Genomic DNA, 20,087 nt, shown 5'->3' with positions numbered 1-20,087 from the left:
GGTAACTTCCAAAAAAAGTGTGAAGTGCCATTATCAGAGTTGTCAGTAAAATTAAAGTCCATGGAATAAAAGGAACAATGACCCAATGGGCACAAAGTTGGCTGTATGAGAAGAAATTGATAATTGTGAGGAATATTTTTCTTTGCACTGGACTAAGGCATAAAGTGGGATTCTTCTAGGGTAACTGTTAGGGTCATTGCTTTCCTTAATTTTGGATATGATGTAGACACCTATATGCAGATCACCATTTCAAAATTTTCAAATGTTACAAAACTTGCAAATATTGTGAACTGTGAGGAGGATTGTCCTAAACTCCAAAAATATAGACAGGCTAGATGAATGGGCAGGCACATGGCAGATGAAATTTAATGAAAAAGTGTGTAGTGATGTATATTGGTGGAAAGAGTAAATTAAGGCAATATAAGAGTTCCAAGCCTAAAGGGACAGAAGGAGAGAGATCTTGTGATATTTGTGCACAAATCATTGAAGATCGCAAGGAAACTTGAGAAAGAATTTAAAAGTTACACAAGACCCTCGAGTTTAAAAGTAGAAGCACGGAATACAAAAGTAAGGAAATTATGTTGAATATTTGTGACGCAATACTCCTATTGAATACAACAAATACTTCAGAGTACTGAGCACCACAATTCATGGAGAAGGTGAATGCTTTGAATGCATGATCTGCAATTTAATCTGATTGGCATGCTGCTGACTTGGAGACTAGTGCAGCCAGGTTGGGCCGAATGGCCTCCTTCGATACTGTTATAGTTATGTGATTCTGTCTATCAAGAGCCAAAGGTGGCATGAAGAAAACATTTTGACAAGATCTGGAATGCACCGTCTCGAATGTGTGGCAATGACACATTCAATCCAGAATTGTCAAAGTGAATTGAATGATTGTCTGAAGATGAAACATTTACAGGACCACAGGGGAAAAATTTGGATGTGGGACAAGCTGAGTTGCTTTTGCAGAGCGTCTACATGGACACACCACAGGCTGAGTAGCCCTCCGTTGTAACCATTCTGCGATTTCATAATGACTGCAACTGATGCCTCTCCTTATTTTGAGAAATGTCAGTTGTCATTATAATAACAGTTTGTGCCTTTTTGATAAAATGAAATCATTTTAAAATGTAACCAATGCCCTTCTTTCATTTCAATCTGCAGGTTATCCAGATCATATGGTGTTTTCTGAGTTCAGGCGACGTTTTGATGTTCTTGCACCACATCTAACAAAAAAACATGGACGTAACTACATTGTTAAAGATGAAAAACGGGTGAGTTAACTGTGACAGTACATTTTAATTCATAAAATTTTTGATTAGGCATTTTCAGTTAGTTATAACCTTGCCACTTTTATTGAAGACATATATGAAACCCCTCAACGAAGGCTAGTATCCTGTTTCCAAGTTTTATTTAGATGTGCATAATACATGTTCCTGACCCAGCTAGCACAGATCCTGCTCCTAGAGTGAACAGAACCCTCACAGTCCTGTTTATATCTGTCAATCTGGACTCCTTAACTGGACCAAGTTAATGGACCCTGTCAGGAAAATCATATTCTATCGGATCCACTTGGCTAACCTCATTCCATTCGCTCCACCACTAAGTCCTGGGATGTCGGCCCATTCTTTTTTTTTTAGCTTCATTTGGTGTGCTTACACACCAGGTCCGGTTTCTCTGACTCTGCCTTGGATACTGGCAACGTGTATTGGACTATCGCCCACCTCTTGTGCCTGGAGCATCTCAGAAGAAATTCATCATCATCAGGTGGTGACAGTGACATCTACCATGCCCACCTCATCCTTAGAGGTTTCTTTGATGATAGGCAGAGGGGGGAGAGCCTTGCTGGATAGTCTGAGGGGCTGACTATGTTTTGCTTCTATCCCGTTTGCGAGGTTGCAGCTTTCAGGTTGTCCACATGCTTGTGCAGGACCGCCTCTCCTCCCCTGACATTGTACGTCACAGAACCTGACCTCACATCGACCATGCCTCTTAGCATGCAAGACCATTCCTGTGGTTTCAGTACCAAACTTTGTCTTCTGAAGTAACCTGCCTGTCTCGCAGAGAAGTCTTGTGCGGAGTTGTCTCCTCATTAGCAATCCATTGGCACTGTCTGTGGAGTTGCGTGAGCGTAGTCCTATATTCGTATAGGAACTGGGTCAGTTTGGTATCAAATGAAACTGTGGGCTTGTTTTTTAAGCCTGCCTTCAAAGTTTAGATTACTCTTTCCACCAGACCATTGGATGATGAATGGTATGGAACTGTCCTTACATGCTGAATCCCATTCGAGTTTAGAAATTCTTGAATTCTCTGCTGGTAAATGAAGGCCCTTTGTCCGTGACCAACACTTCAGGAGTCCGTGCATTCCAAAAGATGTTTGCAACTTTTCAATCGTTATATCTGTGTTTGAAGAATGAACTCTACACACCGTCCAACCGCTTTAAATGGATGTCCACAATAACAAAAAGTATAGACCCTGTGAAAGAACTGGCATAATCAATGTGTAACCATTCCAGGGTTTACCCTGCCATTTGCATGAATGTGAAGCGCTGCTAATGGTAAATTTGTTCCTTCATGGCACTCTTTTTGGCATTGCCTGACCAATGCAACTATGTCAACATTTGATCTTGGCCGCCAGACACGACGTCTCACCCATGTCTTCATTTTGGAAACCCCTGGCTGACCCTGGAGTAGTTCAGCCAGCATCTGGCAATGACCTTTACTCGGGTCAATCATTCTTGCTCCCCTAGATAATATGTTGTCCTGTATGATGATCTGATCTTGCCAGGTCCAGAAGGGCTTCAATCCTGGTTGTGATGGCTGTTTTGTTTCCCAAGTTACCACCAGCTGTTTTGCGTGACCAGATCCTATAGTGTCCAAGGTCTGACATTGTCAGCATTGACCGGAAGGATGTCCGGAAAGTTTAAAATCAAAATGGAATCTTTCAATGGTATATCTACCAGTGGGATGCGGCTCAAGATGTCTACATTTGCCGCTGGGCCTCTTAGATGGTGTTCCAACTTTTAATTGTATACACTCAGAACAAGTGCTCACTGCTGAGTTCGATCTGAAGCTACGGGCAGCACAGCCCTGTTCTCTTTAAGTAGCCATAGAAGCGTTTCTGGTCTGTTACTACTACAAATTTATGTCCATAAAAGGGTGTTGGTGAAATTCTCACACAAAAGATCACCACCAAACCATCCTTCTCTATCTGGGCATATCTTTGTTTGGCATCGGGCAAAATCTGGGAAACACAAACTATCAGGCATTCCCCTCCATTGGGCCATCAGTGAGCCAACACTGTCGTGATATCGTATGGGGAGACATTGCATATTGTCATCACATCCCGCTTGGGATTGTAGTGTGCCAGCACCTTAGACAACAATCGCTGCTTCACTTACCGAAAGGCTATATCTTGACTACAAGAATATTTCCAAGGCTGACTCTTCCAACAGCAAATTTAAGAGTGCCAGGATGGAGGCCACGTTGTGTATGAATTTTATGTAATATTTCACCAACCCAAGGAAAGACCTAAGTCACAGACAGACATGGGAGTTAGGACACTCTGCCTTCACTGTATCGTTCACCTGGTTTAATGCAGTCTTGTGGACTGTGTAGCCCAAGTAGGTCACGTGGGGTGCTTGGAACACATGTTTTTCCCCTCCTGACGCATTCCCCTGCCTTGGAGAAATATTTAAGCAATGTGTCCAAGTGATTTAAATGCTCTTTATTGGACTTCTGTTATTGGCACGCCATCCAGATAAATGGTGACCTGAGGTAAACCTTGTAAAATGTTTTCCATCATCTGCTGGAAAATGGCACAGCCTGATACACCAAAAGCCAGTCGTCGTCTTATTGGTACAAACCGTTGTGGTATTAATTGTAGCATACTTCTGGGAATCCTCATTTAACCTCAGTTGCAGGTACTCAAGGCTCATGTCTAGCTTTGCGTATAAGTTCTCTATGCGAGGGATTGGGTGTTTATCCACTTGAGAAAAGTGATTCACTGTTTGAAATCCCCACAAAAGTGAGCCGACCCATCTGGCATCACAGTCAGTATGACCGGTGCCACCCATCCCACAGACGTGACTGGTTTGATGATTCCTTCGTTTTCCAGTCCTCTGACTTTTGCTTCTATTTTTACAGACAAGACAAGTGGCACAATTGCAGAATTGTGGATTTGCGTCTTGTTCAACATTCAAGGTGGCTTTGGCTCCATTGATGGTCCCTAGATCTATCTTAGAAACTTCCACTATTCAATTAGGACTTCGTTCAGGCAGCTATTTTCTAATTGAAAAATGTTGAGCCTATTGAGATGAATCTTTCTCTACCAATTTTGGCCCTTCAAGCTTGAGCCCAAGTCATTAACGACAAGCAGTGTTAACTGAACCAGCTGCTTCTCACATGAGACCAGAACTGAAGGTGTACCCTTAATCTGTAAGAGTCTCTGGTATAGGTTCTAAACCTGGCCAGAGTCTTGCACAGACTTAACGATTGGAGTCCAGAGTGAATTTCGGTGGAGACTGGTTCTACAAACGCCAAAACAGCTACACTGGTATTGACCTCCATTAGAACTGGGTGACCATTTGTATTTTGGTTCTGATTTGGACATTGCTGAACAATTTAACTGTTCCAAACCAGCTGTAGGTGGAGTCCCAGGAAATACACTCTCCTGGATACTGGCCTACAAGTTTTCTTACTCAGTTTAGGCCTAGTGGGACTCTCTGTTGTCTCGAGTGTATATACCAGTAGCAACTACAACGGATCCTTGAGAAAATTTTGACTGTTTGGCTGAGATTTGACGTTGCTTTAGGTTTTGCTGTGGATTGACCTAGGGCCCCTCTGTTCATGATATGTCCTGAATGAGGCCCGGCAATGGTGTTCAATTCAATCAGTGTCCTCTGTCACTCATAAGCTGCACTTGTAGCATTTTCTAACAAGAGAGCTAGTTGTAGTGCCTGTTTGAAATCCAGTTGGACTTCAACTACTAGGTGCTTTTGCATGGTCAAATCCAAAATCCCACATACCAAATGGTTTCTTAGATTCTCCTTAAGGGTTAAACCAAAATCGCATGCCTCTGCCAGTTGCCTTAACCTCGTCAAAAATCCTGATTCGGTTTCTCCTGGATCTCGAACAGTCAAGTAAAACTGATAGCATCTCAGAATTAGAGGAAGTTTGGGATTGTAATATTCACTAGGTAAATCAGTCAATTGTTGAAAGGTTTTAGTATCTAGTGCCTCCAGGAAAGGTAGGCTCCTAATAAATGAAAATACTGTAGGCCCACATGCTGTCAGGAGAATTGCTGATTGCTCTTCATCTGCCCCAATGTCATTTGCCTTGAAAAATAACACATTCTTTCCACAAACTTTGGTAGAATTGAAAGAATCAAGCTTTCCAAATAGCGACATGATGTCAGAAATGCTTACCCCAATTCAAAGATGACTGTTGCAAGTAACACTCTGACGGGGGTGTGTTTTTCTCTCATCGCCACTGAAATAACTCCATGAAGGCTGGTATGCCATCACCCTTTATTTACACATGCATAATACATGACAGACCCAAGATAACAAGATATAAAGCTAGATGAACACAGCTGCCAAGCAGCATCATAGAAGCAGGAAAGCTGACCTTTCGGGCCTAGACCCTTTTTCAGAAATGAGGGAGGGATAAGAGGTTCTGAAATAAATAGGGAGAGAGGGGGAGGCGGATCGAAGATGGATAGAGAATAAGATAGGTGGAGAGGAGACAGACAGATCCAAGAGATGGAGATGGAGCCAGTAAAGGTGAGTGTAGGTGGGGATTTAGAGAGGGGATAGGTCAGTCCAGGGAGGGACGGATAGGTCAAGGGGGAAGAATGAGTTTGGTAGATAGGAGATGGGGGTGGGAGTTGAGGTGGAAGGAGAGGATAGGTGGAAGGACAGGTTAGGCAGGCGGAGACAAGCTGGGCTGGTTTTGGGATGCGGTAGGGGGAGGGGAGAGTTTGAAGCTAGTGAAGCCCTCACTGATACCTCTGGGCTGTAGGGTTCCCAAGCAGAATATGAGTTACTGATCCTGCAACCTTCGTGTAGCATCGTTGTGGCACTGCAGAAGGCCCGGGATGAACATGTCTGTGGAATCGGAGAACCATTGAAATGGCTCACGACTGGGAGGTGCGGTTGTTTCGTGCTATCCGAGCATAGGTGTTCTGCAAAGTGGTCCCCAAGCTTCCTCTTGGTTTCCCCGATGTAGAGGAGGCCACAACGGGAACAGCGGATGCAGTATACCACATTAGCAGGTGTGCAGATGAACATCCGCTTGATGTGCAAAGTCGTCTTGGGGTGTGGGATGGGGTTGAGGGGGGAGGTGTAGAGGCAGGTGTAGCACTTCCTGCGGTTGCAGGGAAATGTGCCAGGTGTGGTGGCCTGGAGGGGAGTGTGGAGCGGACAAGGGAGTCATGGAGAGAGTGGTCCTTCTGGAAGGTAGATCAGGTAAGGTTGGGTGGCAAAAATGTCTTTGGTGGGGTTCGGATTGCAGATGGCAAAAGTGGTGGAAGATGATGCGTTGGATCTGGAGGTTGGTGAGGTGGTACGTGAGGATGAGGGGGTATTCTGTTTTGGTTTATTTTATTATTGCGGGGAGGGGGTGTGAGGGATGAGTTGTGGGAAATGCAGGCGACACTGTCAAGGGTATTCTCAATTACGATGGGGAGGAAGTTGCAGTCCTTGAAAAACGAGGCCATCTGAGATGTACGGGAGTGGAATGCCTCATCCTGGGAGCAGATGTGGTGGCAGTGAAGGAATTGGGAATAGGGGATGGCATTTTTGCAGGAAGGTGGGTGGGAGGAGGTGTATTCTAGGTAGCTGTGGGGGTCGGTGTGCTTGAAATGGATATCGGTTTCCAGGTGGTTGCCAGAGATGTGAACAGAGGGGTCCTGGAAGGAGAGAGAGGTATCAGAGATGGTCCAGGTGAACTTAAGGTTGGGGTGGAGGTGGTAAAGTGGATGAACTGTTCGAGCTGCTCGTGGGAGCACAAGGCTGCGTCAAGGCTGTAACGGAGGAAGAGGTGGGGTTTAGGGCCAATGTGGGTATGGAAGAGGGATTGTTCCACGTAACCTGCAAAGAGGCAGGCATAGCTTGGGCCCATGCAGGTACCCATGGCCACCCCCTTTGTCTGTTGGAAGTGGGAGGAATTGAAAGAGAAGTTGTTGAGGGTGAGGACGAGTTCAGCTAAGTGGATGAGGGTGTCGGTGGAGGGGCACTGGTCGGGCCTGCAGGACAGGATGAAGCGGAGGGCTGCTGGGCCCTCTGTATGAGGAATGCAGGTGTATAGGGACTGGTCCGTGGTAAAGATGAGGTGTTGTGAACTGAGGAGTGGGAAGTTCTGTAGGAGGTGAAGGGCGCGAGTGGTGCTACGGCCATAGGTGGGGAGTTCCTGGACTAAGGAGGAGAAAATGGAGCCCAGATAGGTTATCTCAGATTCTCCAGCATCTGCAGTTCCTACTATCTCTGACACTGACCCAATTGGCTCCTGGACTGAACAGAGCCCCTGACACTCCTGCATATATCTTTTAACCAGGGCTGCGTGGACCAGGTTAATAGCTCCAATGTATGAAGGGTCTAGGTCCGAAACGTTAGCTTTTGTGCTCCTGAGATGCTGCTTGGCCTGCTGTGTTCATCCAGCTTCACACTTTATTATCTTGGATTCTCCAGCATCTGCAGTTCCCATTATCTCTAATAGCTCCAATGACCAGGTTAATAGCTCCAATCAGGGAAGTCATATTGTATGAGATCCACCTGGCTTACCTTGTTCCAATCACTGCGGTGTCCTGCTGAGTAACAAAATATAATTAGTTGAATGTTGTAAAAAGGCTGGATTCACCGATCTCAAAGCATTTTTATTTAGAGTTATGGCCAAGCTCTCAGCATTTCGTCAAGAAAATAAGAAATGAAGCATAATGTTATGTTTCAAATCCATTTTCAAAAAAAATCTAATTACAGTGGTATTAAATGTTCTACCAAAATGATCTCCATCATATCATTTCCCAGCGTTAAAGGTCAATTATTTGAATAAAGTACAAGTTTCTATGTTGTGATTTTGATATTTTAAAATATTACCCCAAAAACATAACTTCTTCTGTCCACAGTAATGAAATTACATGCATGGGGACTGCTTTTCATCTCTTGTTTCATGGCATTGGACATCAGGCTACAAGTGGAGCAGCATATTATATTTAGATATCATGTTTTCATTGTTTCATCCTGACCCAAAGAGAACTGGATAGCTTTGGGATTCAGATTGTATAAGTTAATTTTGCTTATTGTCTCTGGAACACATGAATTGTGTTACTTGACCCGGGGAGGAGAAAATGTTCAATGCTTTAAACTAAATGGTTTTAAATCCAATTTAAATAAACAACTGAAAATCGATTGTTATTCTGGATAAACAAGAAAACCAAGTTGACTGCAGTTACTCACATTTTTTAAAACTATCTTTGGTAGGGTAAGAGCATTACATCACAGTTGATAATTCATATTAAAATATTCAGAAGTTTAATATTTTCCCGTTTTTCAAGTAAAAGCACAATTGTTAGGAGGATTAAGAAATGGGGTTCAAGGATTGACCATCACTTCATTAATATGGAGTAGTATTTAGTGAACTGTTAATTAGAGGGCTGTTTGTTTTTAAACTGCCATTGTGATAGTGAAAATGATACACAAAAGGCGTCTTCCATTTAAGGCAGTACATGTTGTGTAGTGAATTTATCACTGTGGCAACGAACAAACACAAAAGTCTCTTCAGTAGAGTGTGTTTGGACACCTTTAAAAGCATTAAATAGTATTATAAACCCATCACAAACAACATATAAGAGGCAAAGTTTAGTGTTGCAGTCAAGATTTTCAAATATTCTATTAGATTTGAACTACCTGGATTGTCTTTATCAGTGGCACCATTAGAGTTGAAATATTTTAACTCTAAGCTTAAGTTTAACCGTTTATTTTTAGCAGTAATGGAGAGTTGACTTCTTAGTTTCTTTTGAAAGTTGTATTTGTGTATAAACCAGTTAAAATTAGGAACAGAAATATTATTTTTCTTACCGAAACTAGTTATTGATGTCTATACTTTTAATACTGCATTTTTGGATGTGTTATTGCAGAGATGTGGGTCACATAATTAAGTGAAACTTAGCCTTGATGAGAATTAGACATAAAGTAATCTATACTCAATGCATTTGCAAAGTTCTGCCTTTGGCAGAGGCTTGTTGCATTACCTGATTTAAACAAACAAGCAAGAATGCTCCAACACCAGGATATGTTTTGAAACCACATGTTTTACTCATTGAATTTTGAGGGTAAAACTCTTAACTGGAAATTCTAATCTTTTGAAGAAAATACAGCACACAAAAAAGAATAAATTTGTGTTTTAAAAAGTGATTACATTTGCATTTGGGATTCATAATGTTTCTTTTTCACTTGTAGGCAGTGGAAGAGCTACTGGAGTCATTGGATTTGGAGAAGAGCAGTTACCACATAGGCCTTAGTCGGGTAAGTAATACGGTTTCAAAAATATTTGAGCAGACAAAATAGATAAGTAGCCCACAGGTATTTATAGTACTGTTTTTGTCTCACAGGAGCAGGGATTCAGGGTGATTCCTTAATTTCTGACTTGCGAAGTAAGCATGGTCAGCATTTCATTGGTAGCGAAATACGTAGTAGGACTGGGTGCGTGTAAAAAATGAAACAGGTATAGCACATGATGGAAATAATCAATGGGTATATTAGTGTGTGGAGGAAAAGTAACAGTCTGTAATCTTAACATTCAATTTTCCTGCCTCTTTAGATGTTGACAGGTAGCACTGAATTGTTTTACCATAGATGTTTGAAGTCAGCTGGCCAGATTTGGTTTTAGTACAGTTCTAAATTAGAGAATTCATCTAATTGTTTTGATATTGCTGAGAATCTAGCTCCTTGCTTCTAAAAGCATGTTGTTACGGTTTAAATAATATTGAAGTTGGCATTGTAATCAGAATGGGTTAATATTGTAGGTTAATCACATGATTTAGAAGAATTTGGTTCATCGTTGCAATAGGTATTGCCGATACCTTATTTGTGGTTTGTAGAACAAACTGTGTTCCCTGGCCAACATCTGTCTTGGGCTGGCTACAGTGCTGTAGCGAACCTCAGAGCAAGCTGGAAGAAAAACACCACCTCAATAATTTTAGGGCCTGAGCACATTCTCCCATATCCTTAACCCATCTCACACTTGGCCTTGTCATCACATGGGCTGCTAACATAAACAATTTATTATCTGCCACTAACATCTATTTATTCTTCCAAGCTAACCTTTACCCATTCTTTTGTCTGCCTAACTGATTTTCTCTCACTCTTGCCCTTGCTGTTTGTGTGTGTGTGTGTGTGTGTGCGCGCACGCGCGTCTCTCGGCCTCCGCTTCTGCATCCCTCTCCCTCTCCTCCCCCACCCCTCCACCACCACCACCCCACTGGCCCTGAAATGTTAACTCCGATTTCTCTCCACAGATGCTGGCAGATCTGCTGAGCTTTACCCAGCAATTTCTGCGTTTGTTTTGCATCTATTGGAATCACGTGTAAAATAAATCCTGACTCCTTGTTGCACCTGACACGGCACTGCTCTATCATGCTGAAGGTGCTATTCCTTTTCATTGTCCTCATTCTCCTCCTTATTTTGGTGGAGAAATGAGCTACTTTATATTTAAGCTCAACCTCCGTCAGGGGCTGTGTACCAAAATCATCAGCCACAATTGCAGTCAGTAGCTGTTGCCTCACAACAGCTGACCTGGAAAGGTATCAGGTCCTTGAAATGAAGCATTAACCCGAAAGTGATGCAGGCTGTAGACATAAAGGCAGCTTCAGCAGCATTTGCTGCAGATCTCGAAGATGTTGTATAGATGATCGCCGATCCCTTCTCTTACTTGTACATTTACTTAATGGAAGCCTTTTCTATTGTTGAAGTTTACCATATTATAATATGGCACACTCAATGTGGTGTATGTACAATCTATTACGCACTGCATCTAGGATTATCCATCTACATTGGTTAAGCCTGCTGCCCAAGCTGCAACACTAATTTTGTCATGGGGAAATGTGATGAATTGATGTGATCTAGCACAAGTTACATTGATAACAGCCTTGATATATTTGTGTGTTCTGGATTTGAGAAATACCATACAGGTCTCCAATGGATCCTGGAAGCAGACAGTTTCATAATTTGTTGCACAGCTGTCACTTTGATAGTCACAGGGATGGGAAGGGCACTCACTGCTTCAGTTAGCAAGTTCTACACCATTGGGTGACCTAGTTGTGTGAGGATGTTCTGGGATATCGTCCGTCTATGTATCATTGCTCCTGAGTCATGGAGGAAATTACATTGAGGACAGTACAGGCAGTCCAGACTCTTACCTCCTACGGAGGGGGTCTTCAACTGCAGTTTGTTCAGATGGAGGCTGTTTGACAGCTGCTGGAGGTTCCTGCTGGCCTGGGATTATCTGGAGCATTTGTTCCTCCTTGATATTTTACTGTCTTCATGGCACATTGATGATGACCTCTGCCATGGCTGGTTCCATTGGTCATGTTTCCATTTTAGAGCTGGGGAGTGGGGAAGGAAGTATCAGAAACAGAACAGGTTCTCCACTTGTTAAGTGATCTAGGGTTCCTATTGTTTTGACTGGCTTTGGATCCTAACCTAGCATCCTGGTATGATCTTGCTTGTGTCGTAGTGACCAGACTTAATTTTGGCCTGAGACTTTACATTATGCTGAGCATGTGCTGAAATAAACTGTAACTTGCCTCCAACCAATACATAAACTTAACTATCCCTATGCTCTTTGATTCATTATTGTTGACCTGACAGGTTGTTATGTATGCCCGGTTACATTTTCTAGGTTGGCTAACTTGTCATGTTCTCCTCAGGCTCGCCCAGCCCTTTGATTGCTACTCTAGCTATGGATGGTATGCCATTCAAACTTAAATCCAATAGGAATTAGGAACAGTACTACCACTAGTAGTTAAGCACTTCTTCTAATCTGGCCAAATGTCCATCCTAGTATGATAGTCCTAAACTGTCTACCTTTTACTCTGCATTTTTCATTTGATTTCCACATTTTATCCCAGTCATTTGACCTCCTTTTGACTTCACTGAAACTGCTTCATTTTTGCCTAGTCCTCTCTCCTCATATCACCTAGACATTCCAGCAGTTTTGGGATTTGCTTCCTCTGAGAAAGCTGGTACCTTAGGATTGTTGGTAATGTTCATTATTTCCCTACAGGGTAGCCAGATGTTAGTTATCACCAAATGCCCAACTGTCATTGGGGCCTGAGCATGGACGCAGAAACTAGAGTTGATCACTGGTCAGTGGATATTAATACTGGGTTTTTTTGGCTTACTGCTGGTCATACTGTATTTTTTTTTGTTCACAGTATGCTACCTGCATTGATTTATGGCGAGCATTAGAACCTAGTTTAGGGTTGTACTTAAATAATACGCGAAGCTTGTCCCTATCTCATTAAGATGAGGGCAGACAACGCTATTCTCTATAGCTAATCAGCGAGATCCATTTAGGAGTGAATTTCACTGGGTCATGTATTTGGATGCTGAAAAGTCCTTTGACAAGTTACCTTCCATGATCCCGATCTTCTTAAGTAGTCTACTACCATGTTGGTTGAATTCCACTGGAACTTAAAATCCCATCAACAAGCTCATTTACTAATGAACTGCATGTCAGATGTAAGTATTGACTGGCTCAACACAATTATTCTAGCAATTCAATTGTTTCTTAAATTAGAGGTTGCAATTGAATAGCTAACTCTGACAGGACTGTTCAGCTGCACACTTCTTTCATTCAGCTGACAAACAATGAACGTTGCCTAAAATGTGAACCTTTAGTCAACATTCATGTTGATTTGATGAATGGGCAATTTGGAAATAGCTTGGGAATTATAGGGATTAAATTACTGATCCTAGATTTATGCATGGCAACTGTTGGTGTAAAAAGAATTTACATTGCAATGTTTTACAGCTTCAGGCTCTGCTGTTCCCCATTATGAACTTCCCTGAAGTACTCATTATTCATGCTAATTGTTAACTGTGACATTTAGTGTTCAATTTTTAAAAATTAACCTTTTTTTTCCTAATCAACCTTTTCAGAGATGTTATTACACTCCTCCGGAATAAGTGGGACCAACTGGTCCAAGAGTAAACACTCTACCTCTGCATCACAAGAGCCCTTCAAGCATTTAGTGTTCCGTTCTCTGATTGTAAGTGGTATCACCTGAATTTCTGTGGAACAGTCCTTACTAGGTCCCTGATCAATGACCTAGTTCCTTCTGCAGTTGTGGTTGCCAGGCAATATTGTAGTTTCCATGGTCCTGTAAGGTGAAAACAGAGGACCCTGGAAACTAACTGGTCGTCACCAATTAGGACTTACTGTTTATTGTGTTTCCATACTAGGTTGAATCTGTACATTATTTCTACTGGCCTGTTCCTCCCAAAGCCACATATGCAACTGTTGTTGGTTGCGAGGAGTTCAAAGTCCTTGTCAGTAAAGTGCTAAGCCTGGTTTTCCAAGTAGGACCTAACCATTCCTTGATCCCCTTCAATCCAGATTATAAAGTCACAAGTTCAAACACACAAATGTCATACACATGAAAATAAACCCATAGTGGATCTTTTTTCTCTCATACTCCAAAAAAGAAAAGAATGGTTTCAACATAGTGTTGCAGATTCAGCAACAACAATTGTCTTCGTATAGAAGAAGGATGGTGTAGAATTCAGGAAGAATGACTGTGATGTTCTTGAGCAGATTGATATAGGGAGTGAGAAATTTTTAAAACCAGGTTTAAAAATGTGCAAATCTCCGCCATCTGTGGGAGACAAGGGAAGAAATCACAGGGACTTTAAGCCAAATTTTGATAAGAATGCACATTGGAATGTTTTCCACTAACTTAAATCCTCACTTTTATCATAGCTTCTTCTGGTTGCTGCTTATTTTAAGTTAAGTCAATTTAATACAACCTTATTTCACATTTACCATTTACCAATTTCTGAACACACAAGTCTAAACACTAACACAAATTATTTTCAAAAAATCTATTCAACAATATTGTGCTACTTCCAGTCTAATTTTACTAACTTTCCCCTGATTTCTGTTCATGTATATTCTACTACTGACTGTTATTGGCCTGGCGTTGTTTCTGGGCTTGTTTCCTCAGTGCCAAGTAGCTATTAATTATAACACCTTATCTACCTTCTTCCACTGCTGGACATCCCATCATATTTTTTTCCTTCTTTGCTGGCTTCCAGCATTTCAAACCTTCTTCATCATCTTAACTGTCAATTTCTATTTCCTCTATTTTAATCAACTGGGAACTTGGGTATTAACCCCCTGAAGCTCCTAGGTAAAGGTATTTTCATGCAGGCCACTATTTCTCCTCTGATCACTGCCTCAAATTTCTTACTCGTATTTTTATGACCATACTTGGCTCTGAAACATGCCGTGTGGTGATTTAGACCTCTGTTACACAGCAACACTGATCTACCCGTGGTGATTCTGGCCTAACTTTCTGACAATGGCTCTGATAAGACCATAAGGAACAGGAACGTAAGTCGGCCATTTGGCCTGTTGAGCCTGCTTCACCATTCAATAGGATCATGGTTGACCTAACATTCTTTACATCCACTTTCCTACCTTTTCCCTGTAGCCCTTGATTCTCCTACTGATCAAAAATCTTAACCTTAATTATACACAGTTCCCTGTGGCATGGAGTTCCAAAGACACTCAACCTTCAGAAGAATTCCTCATCTCAGCCTTAAATTGAGGCCACTTTTTTCTGGAGCGAGACCCTCCCATGATGGGGAACGTCCTCTCAGCATTTACACTACCAAGCATTTAAGAACCCAACCTTAAGCTCAACCCTGACAGTTCTTGGCTCTGTTCTGTTCCTTGATTTTGACCCCCGTATATTTTGGTTGCTTGACATTGAGTCTTCAGGCATTGTTTCTTTAATATCCACTTAAATTACCAGTCCTGAAACGGTGAGGTAGACTTGTCTTAACTACTTGTAGTGAAATAAAAGTTCTTGCTACTCTGTTGATTTTTATTGCCTCTGTCCTGATGCAGTGTATCCTATCATCAACACATGTAAAGGTGTAAGGGCTTGGCTCAGCACCCAAAAATGTCTTGAGTTGAATGCCTTTTCAAAATTAGCGATTTGCAGTTGATGTGCACATGTAAGGAGAAGTCCTACTCGTGCGAATGATCTGAGAATATCCATATTAGTGACGTGAATTCTGTTTGAAATTGGTTAATGGTTAATTTTTTGAATTAGACAGCACATCTCTCTCTGAGCATGACCAAGTGTTTTTTTTCCATTCTATCTTCCCAAACTCACCTCACTAGCTATGTACCATGCCCCTGTGGTGTCCCACTCAACACAGGTGGAGGTTTTGGCAATTGCTAGGTGCTGATACCATCTTTAAAACCCAACTGTGCACTTGGTCAAGTTATGGCAGCCCACAAGTTCCTGTCAGTTGTCCCAGATGTTTCCGGCTAAGGGAAACTTGTGCCCTCCTTTGCTGACAGAGACCTGAAAGTCTTACTGGCCAGGTTGCTTGCAGTTGCTGCTCATGAAGCATGCCTCAAGGTATAGCTGCCTGGTGTTCAAGAGGGAGGCCAGAGATGCAGGTGTCAAACTCGAGTCATCGGGTTCTGCTCTGACTTTCATATCAGGGATTGTCACCATCAAGCTTCTATCTGGCAGGTGGGAGAGTGGGAAACTTATTGTCAGTTAGGTGAGATGACTAAAAATAAGGTAACAAAGTGTGGAGCTGGATGAACTCAGCAGGCCAAGCAGCATCTTAAGAGCACAAAAGCTGACGTTTTGGGCCTAGACACTTTGTCAGAGAGGGGGCTGGGGAGAGGGTTCTGAAATAAATGGGGGGGGAGGCGGACCGAAGATGGATAGAGGAGAAGATAGGTGGAGAGGAGAGTATAGGTGGGGAGGTAGGGAAGGGATAGGTCAGTTTGGGGCAAACGGTCAAGGGAGCGGGATGAGGGTAGTAGGTGGGAAATGGAGGTGCAGCTTGAGGTGGGAGGAGGGGATAGGTGAGAGGAAGAACAGGTTAGGGAGGCAGGGATGAGCTGGGCTGGTTTTGGGATGCAGTTGGGGGGAGGGGAGATTTTGAAGCTTGTGAAGTCCACATTGATACCATTGGGCTGCAGGGTTCCCAAGTGGAATATGAGTTGCTGTTCCTACAACTTTCGGCTGGCATCATTGTGGCACTGCAGGAGGCCCAGGATGGACATGTCGTCAAAGGAATAGGAGGGGGAGTTAAAATGGTTTGCGACTGGGAGGTGCAGTTGTTTGTGGCGAACCGAACGGAGGTGTTCTGCACACCCGCCCCCGCAATAACTGCCCAAAGAGAATCCCCCTAGTCCTCACATACCACCCCACCAACCTCCTGGATACAACGCATTATCCTCCGACACTTCTGCCATCTACAGTCCGACCCCACCACCCAAGACATTTTTCCATCCCCACCCTTGTCTGCCTTCCCGAGAGACCACTCTCTCCGTGACTCCCTTGTCCACTCCGCACTCCCCTCCAACCCTACCACACCCGGCACCTTCCCCTGCAACCGCAGGAAGTGCTACACTTGCCCCCACACCACCTCCCTCACCCCCATCCGAGGCCCCAAGATGACTTTCCACATTAAGCAAATGTTCACCTGCACATCTGCCAATGTGGTATATTGTATCCACTGTACCCGTTGTGGCTACCTCTACATTGGGTAAACCAAGCGGAGGCTTGGGGACCGCTTTGCAGAACACCTCCGCTTGGTTCGCAATAAACAACTGCACCTCCCAGTCGCGAACCATTTCAACTCCCCCCTCCCATTCCTTAGACGACATGTCCATCCTGGGCCTCCTGCAGTGCCATAATGATGCCACCTGAAGGTTGCAAGATCAGCAACTCATATTCCACTTGGGAGCCCTGCAGCCCAATGGCATCAAGGTGGACTTCAGCAGCTTCAAAATCTCGCCTTCCCCCACTGCATCCCAAAACCAGCCCAGCTCGTCCCTGCCTCCCTAACCTGTTCTTCCTCTCACCTATCCCGTCCTCCCACCTCAAGCTGCACCTCCATTTCCCACCTGCTAACCTCATCCCGCCTTCTTGGCCTGTCCGTCCTTCCCAGACTGACCTATCCCCTCCCTACCTCCTCACCTGTACTCTCCTCTCCACCTATCTTCTCCTCTATCCATCTTCGGTCCGCCTCCCCCTCTCTCCATATTTATTTCTGAACCCTCTCCCCATTTCCCCCCTCTGATGAAGGGTCTAGGCCCGAAACGTCAGCTTTTGTGATCCTAAGATGCTGTTTGGCCTGCTGTGTTCATCCAGCTCCACCCTTTTGTTATGTTGGATTCTCCAGCATCTGCAGTTCCCATTATCTCTGACTAAAAATAAAGCTGTAATTGCATGTAAATGGGCCTTTCACCACTCATTTAAAAAAAGTATTGTTCTTATATTTTAATATGTAGTTGAAAATTTTGACTTTTTGCTCTCAACGTCTGGAACCTCCTTGATTTTTAAAAAAAATCAATTCGTACCCGTTCCTCGAGTTATACATTGTGTCACCCAGCATGGAAACAGGCGCTTTCGCCCAACTCATTGATGCCCAACCAGGTGGTGATGACTGGCTTCTTGAATTGTTGCAGTCTATTTTCTGTAGGTCAAAAGACAGTGCCATTACAGAGAAATTGCTGGATTTTGGTGGTAATGGTCCTGGATTTGGAAGATGTTGATGGTGTCTTACTATGAATCTGTCACAATTCTCTTGACTTTCTTGCCTTTGTCCGTATCATTCAATGAGTGGGGACTTTCCTTTCAATATTTGAGTAGCCAATCGATACTATTATTGAGGTTAATTTGACATGCTGTTTCTTTAATTGCTTAATCTCTCCTTCTCGCTCTGCCTGATTTTGATGGTTGTCTGTGATTTTGTATCAAACCTCCACACTTAACCTAAATTTTACACTAACTAACCCATGGTCCACATATGTCAGCCCCCTCTTACATTCAGCAAAACTTTTGGAAGAACATTCTCATGGCTAAATATGCTAAGAACGTTAAAAATAGATTAGGCATTCTGTAGTTCAAAGTTATCTTCATATTGTTGTAACTTCTATAGTTCACTTTTGTTGATACTGTGGTCAGAGCACTGCGTGAGAAGTTCTGTGCTAATTTAAGACTAGAAACTATCAATTCAAATCGTGCATCTGTGGAAAAAAGATTGGAAATCATATTCATTTTTGTTTTTTAAGAAATCATTTTTAAGGCATATCAGCTGTTTTCCAATTATGTTGTTTTTACATGTACGCAATTTCAACAAGCATTTTTAAAACATGTTACAAAGATGCTATTGTTGAGCAAAAAAACTAATTTCAACACTATTGCTGACAGATGCAAGCCTAAAAGCAGCAGAGCAAATCTCGCTTTTAAACTTTTATATTTACCAAAAATTTAATTCTACAGAGCAAAGAAAATTCAATATGAATTCATTATTAAATTAATTATAAGTTTATGGTAGTTTAAGTTCAAAAAACATTGAGCCTGATGTAATGCAAGTCACAAAACTGCACCATTGTTATGGAGAAGATATCTATGGTCAGTAATTTCAGTAATCCGAAGGTTCTCCACATAGCTGGTGCATCAGTTTTTCTGAAGTCAGTTATAAGCACATCAATATAAAACTGGATTAACTGGAATTTTTTAAAATAAAAGTGTTCTATTTTAGTGACTACCAGAATGAGTGTTAATGGGAATGGAGGGAGACATTGTCTGCTGGGTGGAGTTGTATCTAGCGCAAAGGAAGATGTTGTAGTTGTTGGAGGTCAGTAATCTCAGCTCCAGAACGTCTCTGCAGGAGTTCCTATAGGTAGTGTCCTGGGCCCAACCCTTGTCAGCTGTTTCATCAACAGTATTTGCTCCATTATGAGGTCAGGAGTGAAAATGTTTGCTGATGATCGTATAGTATTCAGTAACATACGTGATGATGCTGAAGCAGTTTGTGTCCAAATGCAGCAAGACCTGGACAATATCCAGGCTTGTGCTGAAATTTGGCAAGTAACACTGACACCATACAAATGCTAGGCAATAATCACCTCCAATAAGAAACTACCTAACCATCCTGTCCTCCCTTTCAGTGGCATTACTATCACTGAATTCTCCACGATCAGCAAGAGTGTTTTCATTGACTAAAAACTGAACTGCAAGAGCTGAATCTTACACTGAATAACACACCTCCTGACTCTCCAAAACTTTTCCTTCATCTATAAATCAGGACTGTGCTGGAATGCTCCAGAGGGATGCATGTTGGAGTATAGCTCCAACAGCACTCAAGCTTGATATCTTCCAGGACAAATCAGCACCACATCTACAAACATTCACACTGATGCTCAGTAGCAGCAATGCATACTATCTGCATAAATTCACCGAAGCTCGTTAGTACCATGAACCCCACAACCATTCTATCCAGAAGGACAGGGGCAGCAGATACATGGGAACACCACCACCTGCAAGTGCCCCTCCAAGCCAATCCTCATCCTGACTTGGAAATATAACCCTGTACCTTTATGTTACTGGGTCACATTCTCCCTGCAAAACAATTCTTTGCTAAGTGGCATTGTGGGCCTACCTACAGCATTCAGACTGCAGTAGTTCATGAAGCCAGCTCACTACCACCTTCTCAAGCGCAACTGGAGATGGGCAATTAATTCTTTCCCAACCAGCAATACTTGCATCCCATGAGTGAATTTTTAAAAAAAATTATAAAATGTAATTAGTTCAGATGTGTGTGTGTGTGTGTGTGTGTGTGTGTGTGTGTGTGTGTGTGTGTGTGTATATATACAAAATTGATGTGCATAGTATAAGATAAATCATTTTTGCAGAAACTTACATGACGATCTCTTTTTGAAATGTTGCTTACTATACTTTTATGAGCCTAATAAACATCATTCTAAAAAAATTTAGATTTTTCTCATCAATCTTTTCAGCTATGTTAAGAGACGCACCTCGA

General features: G+C 42.6%; 1 protein-coding gene across 13 annotated transcripts in view; it reads left to right on the top strand.

The window, feature by feature from the left end:
• Window positions 1–20,087, top strand: part of myo18ab (myosin XVIIIA b) — a 300,129-nt gene that overhangs the window by 163,168 nt on the left and 116,874 nt on the right. For all 13 annotated transcript variants that reach the window (XM_059655209.1, XM_059655208.1, XM_059655207.1 and 10 more), the window contains 2 exons: window positions 1,168–1,277; window positions 9,459–9,524. In XM_059655209.1, the coding sequence (XP_059511192.1) occupies window positions 1,168–1,277; window positions 9,459–9,524 (176 nt within the window). The remainder of the gene's footprint in view (window positions 1–1,167; window positions 1,278–9,458; window positions 9,525–20,087) is intronic.

Source organism: Stegostoma tigrinum, chromosome 27 (genome assembly GCF_030684315.1).
Source record: "Stegostoma tigrinum isolate sSteTig4 chromosome 27, sSteTig4.hap1, whole genome shotgun sequence".
NCBI lineage: Eukaryota > Metazoa > Chordata > Chondrichthyes > Orectolobiformes > Stegostomatidae > Stegostoma > Stegostoma tigrinum.
This window is presented reverse-complemented; position numbering and strand designations above follow the sequence as displayed.